General features: G+C 41.7%; 1 protein-coding gene across 1 annotated transcript in view; it reads right to left on the reverse strand.

The window, feature by feature from the left end:
• NSF (N-ethylmaleimide sensitive factor, vesicle fusing ATPase) overlaps positions 1–8,841 on the reverse strand; it is a 157,631-nt gene extending 148,790 nt beyond the window's left edge. The window contains exon 1 of the mRNA XM_027625136.2: positions 8,699–8,841. Coding sequence (XP_027480937.2) covers positions 8,699–8,719 — 21 coding nt within the window. The 5' untranslated portion in view covers positions 8,720–8,841. The remainder of the gene's footprint in view (positions 1–8,698) is intronic.
• Between the last annotated feature and the right edge of the window lies 1 nt (position 8,842).

Here is an 8,842-nt window from a genome sequence, read left to right on the forward strand (position 1 = left end):
AGTAATAACAACAGCAGCACCCTGCAAGAAGAGAGATTCTGCTTAGCAGATTCCCCCATGCTTTTATTGCCCCTGACCCTGATTGCTTATATTTCTCTCCGTATTTACACAAGACAAGGAGAAACAACAGGATTTTTTAACTTTCATTTGTCACAGCTGATTAGGAAAAACTAGTTTTTCCAACATGAGCAAAGGAAAAAATTAGAAGAGCTGGACATGCTTAGCAGTTTAAGATTGAGAATAAAAATCAGTAAGTGACCTGAAGGCGGGCCAGGGACAGAAGAAACAAAATCAGGCCAGTTTTATAAACTCTTAACGCTGTGCCTGAGAACCACATTGCTTTATTGGACAAATCAGATGTTAACTAAATCAGTGGATCGGAGTTTATCAGGAAAACAACTAATTGAACTCTGATCTATTAACTTGCAAAAGCTACGAAACAATGAGAATGAATTGGGGAGCCTGGAGGTGTAGGTTCTTGTCCCTTTTCTTGCTCTGCCTACTCATTTGCCCTATCTCAACCTCTATGAGCCCCGGTTTCCTTGTTCCTTGTTCGCAAAGTGAGAGGTATAATTAGGTGAGCTTAATGGTTGTGTCTTACATTTTTTTTGATACTTTGAATTTGAATCTGTAAATCAAAGAGATTTACCAAACAGATCCAGAAGATGATATTGGTTCTCAGTCCAATGACCTGACATTATTTTCTAGGGCAGAGAATAATGCGAATATATTTACACCACTGATTTTTTACTAGGTAAAATAGATTGCAAGGGAAAATGTCTAATCTTCCTTACCACCCAGGAAAGATAGGCTTGCTGGAGAGGTTCCAATGTGTCTGTTTAGAGCGCATATTCCCATGATAAGCCAACCTTTGTAGCATCTCACAAGTGGCATAAATTCAGTAGCATCACGTACACAGTCCTACAGGTCTATTTACCAAAAAACTAGGTGTACATGAGCTCTTGTCCTTAAGGTGCTTAGTATCCATCTGGAGCAGAAGGATTCTGAGACATTGGTCCAGGCTGTCACAGTGTCTGTGCCTCCCATCTGTGCCTTACTCTGATATTCAAGGTTATCTTAGAAATAGTGGAGCTGTTTCTGCATTACCTTTGAGCAATTCTTACAGTGATAGTGATGGTCGATAGAGAATAAATAGTTTGCTACCCCAAATCCTCACCCCTTTTTCTGGCCACAGTTCCTCCAGCTCATGCAGCTTGGAAACTGTCGGACAAGGTGCCCTGCCATCCCCTGGCCCAGGAGGGAGCACAGAACCCAAGCTCGATTAATGAGATGGTTCTCTCCCAAGCAAGTGCAACCTTGACTATCCTGAGGAAGATAAAAAACAGTGGGAGCTGACTTACTGCAATGGTGACACCTTGAAAAGACCATGAATTATCTAGACCCCTGGAGTTTATCTGGTTTCCATATTCTCCAAAATCTGGCTGTCCCTCTTTGTCTTCATTTGTTTGTCAATTTCTTTTACTTTCCCTTCCTCAAAAAAATACCTCCCTCAGCTCTTCATTGATCCTGAAATCTTTTTAATATGCTTTTCTTTTGCAATGAGAAAGTAGGTAAGACAGCTAACAATGATTTAGATTTACCCTATTCTTTTAAAGTAATCTCGAGGGCGCCTGGGTGGCTCAGTTGGTTAAGCGACTGCCTTCGGCTCAGGTCATGATCCTGGAGTACCTGGATCGAGTCCCGCATTGGGCTCCCTGCTCAGCAGGGAGTCTGCTTCTCCCTCTGACCCTCCCCCCTCTCATGTGCTCTCTCTCTCAAATAAATAAATAAAAATCTTTAAAAAAAAATAAAAATAAAAAAATAATCTCGATGCCCAACATGGGGCTCAAACTCACAACCCCAAGATCAAGAGTCACAAGCCCCACTGAATGAGCCAGCCAGGCGACCCTAAATTTATCCTGACGTGTAAATGACTAACATATTTTCTAAGGGCTGCAAGGCTTTTTAGCGAGGCAGGAGGTGGATGAGGTGAGACTAAGGATAGAGACAGAGAGGAAAGGGGTATTAGATACCTTGAATGAAAGGACAAAAGATCATGACATAATAATGAGTTAGATATAGCAGTATCTAGGATAAATAACAGTGAGGAATGGGGGTGGTGGTGGTAAGGGTTTGATTAAGATCAGTTCTTGTTAACACGGCCACTGTGTGACCCAGTGTGATGGTTAATTTTATGTGTCAATTTGGCTGGGTCACAGTGCCCAGATCCTTGGTCAAACATTATGCTGGATGTTTCCATGAGGATATTTTTAGACGAGATTTACTGATGAATCCCAGACCTGTACCTCTGAAACAAATAATACATTATATGTTAAAAAAAAAAAAGAAGAAGAAGAAGAAGATAGTAGGAAGGGAAAAATGAAGGGGGGGTAATCGGAGGGGGAGACGAACCATGAGAGACTATGGACTCTGAGAAACAAACTGAGGGTTCTAGAGCAGAGGAGGGTGGGGGATGGGTTAGCCTGGTGATGGGTATTAAAGAGGGCACGTACTGCATGGAGCACTGGGTGTTATATGCAAACAATGAATCATGGAACACTATATCAAAAACAAATGATGTAATGTATGGTGATTAACATAACATAATAAGGGCGCCTGGGTGGCTCAGTTGGTTAAGCGACTGCCTTCAGCTCAGGTCATGATCCTGGAGTCCCGGGATCGAGTCCCGCATTGGGCTCCCTGCTCGGCGGGGAGTCTGCTTCTCCCTCTGACCCTCTTCCCTCTCGTGCTCTCTATCTCTCATTCTCTCTCTCTCAAATAAATAAATAAAAATAAATAAATAAAAAAAATAACATAACATAATAAAATAAAATTTTAAAAAAGAGATTTACATTTAAATCCATGGATTTTGGGGCGCCTGGTGGCTCAGTCGTTAAGCGTCTGCGTTCGGCTCAGGTCATGATCCCGGGGTCCTGGGATCGCGCCCCGCATCAATCAGAGCAGGAAGCCTGCTTCTCCCTCTCCCACTCCCCGTGCTTCTGTTCCCTCTCTCGCTGTGTCTCTCTGTGTCAAATAAATAAATTAAAATAATTTTTTTTTAAAAATTAAAAAAAATCCATGGATTTTGAGTCCAGTAGATGCTCTCCATAATGTGGGTGGGCCTCATCTAATCAGTTGAAGGCCTGAATTAAATAAAAGGCTGATCTCTTGGAAGCAACAGGAAATTTTCCAGCAGACTGCCTTCTGACTTCATCTGCAAAATCACATCTTCCTGGTTTCCTAGCACACTGCCTTTGGATTGGAACTGCAAATCTTTTTTTTTTTTAAGATTTTTATTTATTTGACAGAGAGAGAGTGAGAGAGGGAACACAAGCAGGGGGCGTGGGAGAGGGAGAAGCAGGCTTCCCGCTGAGCAGGGAGCCTGATGCGGGGCTTGATCCCAGGACCCTGGGATCATGACCTGAGCCAAAGGCAGACACTTAATGACTGAGCCACCCAGGCACCCCTAAATCTTTCTTGACTCTCCAGCTTGCCAGCCTGCCTCATCAAATTTTTGGACGCCTCCACAATTGCAAGAGCTAATTCCTTAAATAAATCTTTTTATTTTATACAGATATTTATACAATACACCCTATTGATTCTGCTTCTCTGGAGAACGCTGTCTAATACATTCAACTTCCTGTCAGTGACAACAAAGTGATTCCAGGCTTCTACATAGGTAAAACTTAAAATCACCTGTTCCTCCCTGATGGGTAACCAACATTTGTAGCTGGAGGCCTGATTCAAAGACTTGAAGACTGCATGGATATAATTCTATGTTCAAATTATGGCCCACTAAACATCAGTAAGAGCTCCATTGGAATGGGGCTGAATAACTTTCCGGTTACAGAGGTATTTTGCTTGTAACAGTTGGGTAAGAATTTAACTGGGGGAAAAATTTCTTCTGTGTTTTGAAGAGTGAAGGCAACAGTAACCCACGTAAACTGAACCAGTGTCGTCTAGTTTATTTAACAAAGCAATACAGCTTTTTGGTTCTTGCCACCTTACCCAGAGGAAAACTACCTTTTGTCTGTGGAAACTCTAGGTTAAACAAATGGTGCTGGGAACAGAGAGGTGTTTTAGTCACTTCGCGGTGTGGGTTTCAAACATCTTCCAGCAAGACTGCATGCAGGTGTTTCAGGGAACAGGTCTACGCAGTGAATTCACCACTGCATTGTAAATGTTGGAAATCATCCTCCAGTGGTCCTGTGTATGTGAGTGACAAGGACCGGCACCGCCCCTCTTGGAGAAGATGTCATTGTGGAGCAGATAAAAGTGGTCTCCAGAGCCCCTTTTACACCCTTCGCTCTGCAACCCCTCCTCTCTTTCCCAAGTTCTTTGAGCATTAGCAACCTCATATATTACACTTCCCAGAAGAATATGCAATTTAAGAGAATATTGCTGGGAAGAGCAACGCATAACCTAAAGAAACAAATTGCTACTGGTGGAATTTCAGAGATTGTGACATCTGTCTAGGGAGCTTTATGTGGATAATGATCCTTACTTTGCCCCTCCAATCATAACTCACAGGTCAGCCACCCATGCCCTAAGCCCAGGCTTAAGGGAGCCTTGTTCAAAACCTCATTTTACAGCCCCATGGTAGCCAGTTTTAGGAAAATGGAGTCGCCATCTGTTTGTTTTCTGTTGGAGAAAACTATTTTCCCAAAACAGTGGATAAGGCTAGGGAAGGGAGCAAAATGGAGAAAGGGTATGGAATTTTTTAAAGAAAGGAAGACAGGCTGATGCAATGCAGCATTTTAGCTGCAGTCAGGTTTTTTATTGTTGGTGTTTTTGTGTTTTTTGTTTTGATGAATATGTCTTTTCTCTTTGGAAGATCAAGGACAAACACCTATAGTCACAAAAATCAATTCATTCTGCAAAGTCTGAGTGGGCAGGAGAGATGATAGAATCCTCCGTGGAAAGGAATGAATGTTGCTATGGAAACCAGATGATCCTTTAGTGCAAGTCCCAAAGCGCTTGCCAGGCTGCCTAACCCTGCATATTAACATTGTGGGTCCAGAGAGCTGCTTGCAGTTCTTTGGAAAGGAATATTCAGATACTGGTCTGATGAGCTTTTATGCATCTTGTGAAAAGGAAGTCAGAGTCTCCTGGGAAAGGCTGAGTTGCCTGAAATCTTAAGACACTAAAGGCCCACAAACCACAGCTCACTGGTCATGACAATACTCGTTATCTGCGATAGTTCTCAGGAGGGCTTCTGAGAAAAAGTGAACGTTGTGTCTACGGTTTCTGGAGGGCTTTTTCCAGGGCAAGGAACATGTAGAGTAGGGCTCCTAGAGAAGAAGACATCTCTTGAGCAGAAGTGTGACCAGGATAGAGGGATAAAGGGGTGCCTGGCTGGCTCAGTCGGTAGAGCATGCGATTCTTGATCTTGGGGTCATGAGTTCAGGCCCCATGTTGGGCATAGATATAACTTAAGTTAAAAAAAAAAAAGAATAGAAGGATAAGTTTACTTGGGGGAGGGTGGTATGGGTATACTGTGTGATGCTTAGACACTCTAAACTTAAATGTTTTCATGTGAGAATTAGATGAGATGATTACCATACAGTACCTAACACAGTCAGTACCTGATGCAGCAGTTACACAGATACTAATTACCACTACCAAGAGTACTATAATACTAGTAACCCTATTAGCTGATTTTAAAGTCTAACTCAGAGAAAGAAAGCTATCTCCAAATGAGATGTTTCTCAGGGTTAAATGATCTCTGTTTCTCCCCAGAGCACTTTCTACTTGCCATGCTGTACAAATAACATTATATTGACAAGAAATGTTTTCTTTTCTCTCTCTTTTTTTTAAGATTTATTTATTTATTTGAGAGAGCATATGAGCGTGCATGGCGGTGGGGAGAGGCAGAGGGAGAGGGAGAGAGAGAATCTTCAGCTGACTCCCTGCTGAGTGAGGAGCCTGAGACTCGGGGTTTCCTCCCATGACCCTGAGATGATGACCTAAGCTGAAACCAAGAGTTGGATGCCTAACCGACAGCCACTCAGGCACCCCAAGAGATGTTTTCTATTAAGGAAAAAAACCCCACTCCATCAACATCACCATAAGCAATTCATTTATCGAGTCACCACAATTGAGCTTAATAAAACTTCCCTGAACAGTTACCATGATTTCAATTAAATCTTCTTCCTAATTGTGGGTTTTGGTTTTTTTTTAAAAAGTGAGTTTTGCATTATGAAATTAGTATTTTCTCTCAATCACTTAAAGAAAAAAAAATCACAACTCTGTCTCCTGAATACAATCATTAGTAAGTTAGACCTGTTTTCTTCTAGCCCCTCTCCCATACATTCCCCATGCATATTATTATTAAAAAATATATGATGGGTGCCTGGCTGGCTCAGTTGGAAGAGCATGTGACTCTTGATCTTGGGGTTGTGAGTTCGAACCCCATGGTGGGTGTAGAGATTACTTAAAAAAATAACATCTTAAAAAACATACATATGAAACGTATGTATAAAACATACATATAAACATATAAAACATAAATGTGTGTGTATATATGTATATATAAACATGTCTCTGTGTGAATATGTGTATCTATATATGGTTGTAATCCTTTAACAATTGAGTGCCATGTGGGCAGGGACTTTGTTTCATTCATAGGCATCATGATGCAGATCTTGGGAAAATAATGCACATTCTCAGGTCATCGAGGTGGAGGGATAAAGCCCCATTATTATCAGCTCCAACATTCCTTCTGTAGGGTACAAACAGTGGTAGGAAAAATCTTTTCCTTGCTATTTCATCCTTTTTTCAGGTTATGATGAATCCATTTAAACAGCCTTCATAATTACAGGCAAAACAGTTTTGCATCTTTGACTTGGAAGTCAGCAGAAAGACATGAATAGATCATTTGTAGTGGATGAAATAAAAATACTAGTAAACTGTTGGGGACAAACAAGTAATCAAAGAAATTAAAATGAAACCAACATGAGATACTTTTTTCTCTTGGTTATCAAATTAGCAAACAAAATACATTAAAAAGAGCTTACCAAATGATGAAGTAAGCAGTTTTCACTTGGCAATGGGAAATGTACAAATGTACATTACCAAGTGAATGGGAAAATGTACATTTTGGGATGGGAATATACATTTGCATAGTCTACTCAGAAAATAATTTGGTGGTGGTGAGTCCACTTCTGGGGTTTTTCCTGAGGAAAAAAAATAGCCAGGAATGCTGGGGAAAAAAAAAGTTCACTGCAACATTATTCATATAGAAAAACTTAAAAACAATCTAAATGTTGAACTCCATGAAAATGATTAAATAAATCAGGGTATATCCATATAATGGAATATCACACAGCTTTCAGAAATGTTTAAATGCTAAGTAATGTGGAAAAAGCTCAAATTAAAATGTTTACTGGAAAAAACCCAAAATTTTATGTATTCACAGTCCGAACTGTAACAGTGATTGCCTCTAAATGATAGAATGACGGGTGATTTTTTTTTCTCTTCCCCCTCCTCTTTTTCGTCCACACTCTGGTGAGGAATGCCATTTTTCATGTATTTTAAGAAGTGACTTTATAGGGGCACCTCGGTGGCTCAGTCGTTAAGCGTCTGCCTTCAGCTCAGGTCATCCCTGGAATCCTGGGATAGAGTCCCACCTCTTGCTCCCTGCTTAGCAGGGAGCCTGCTTCTCCTTTTCCCTCTGAAGCTCCTCCTGATCGTTCTCTCTTTCTCCCTCAAATAAATAAAATCTTTTTTTTTAAAGATTTTATTTATTTATTCATGAGAGACGGTGGGGGAGAGAGAGAGAGAGAGGCAGAGGGAGAAGAAGGCTCCCAAGGAGCAGGGAGGCCGATGCGAGACTCGATGCCAGGACTCTGGGATCACGACCTGAGCCGAAGGCAGACGCTCAACCATCTGAGCCACCCAGGCGCCCATAAATAAAATCTTTTTTTAAAAAAGTGACTTTGTGTAATTTTTTATAGTCAGAAAAATATTTTTTAAGGAGTCACATAGAAAAACCTCTTATATATTTACTGTCATATATACAATCACTGTGACTGGGAAAGAAAATATGTGGTAAAGAGATTAAGACCTAAGCTTTTATCTCTGTTCGGCTTACTTTCCCTCTTTGTAGAATGGAAATTATAGTTTCTAACTCACAAGGCATTATGGTCATGCAGGTAAAGTCTTTGACATAGTTCATGGCACATGGTGTGTTCAATCGGTGTTCATTTTTCTGATTATGTCAAGTACTATTTACAGGAGTTGGTTACCTTTTTAAACCTAACCAAGTTGGCTAACCGAGTTTAAGGGGTCTGAGTTATCCAGAGGGCTGTGATACTGTGACATCTGAACAGTGCAGGTGGCTAGTATCTTACTCAACTGTTGAAAATCTGCCTCTAAAAGGCAGGGCTGCAATTTAGCTTCAGACTGAGTAAGAACTTTCCTTAAGCCTAACTTCTGTGTCAACGTCTGGGTATTTCCCACGCAGGTCACCGCCCCAAACTAGTTTCTACTTTTAGCTCAACCTCGGCAAATTTCCTTAAGTAGCACTAGGAACTCGGCCCCGCCCATATGCCCCCACCCGGTTGGTTCGAAAGCTCCCGGGATTTGGTCAATCCCCGGGATTTTTCCGAGTTGATTGGCGGAGCAAATCGGAAATCCTTTGACTTTTCTGATTGGTCGCGTACGGCATTGGGGCGGGGCGTTATGGGAAGTGTCTCACCGGGACGCGGGGAGCTGTCATTGGAAGATGAACCCGGCATTTTCAGAGCTTCGTGCCGTCGCCTAGGTCGCGAGGGGCGGGCCTCCTCCGACCAGGCTCTAATTGTCCTTTGCATTGGCCAGACATGTCGTCACTCACGGAACT

The sequence above is a fragment of the Zalophus californianus genome, chromosome 16, assembly GCF_009762305.2.
Source record: "Zalophus californianus isolate mZalCal1 chromosome 16, mZalCal1.pri.v2, whole genome shotgun sequence".
In the NCBI taxonomy this organism is placed as follows: Eukaryota; Metazoa; Chordata; class Mammalia; order Carnivora; family Otariidae; genus Zalophus; species Zalophus californianus.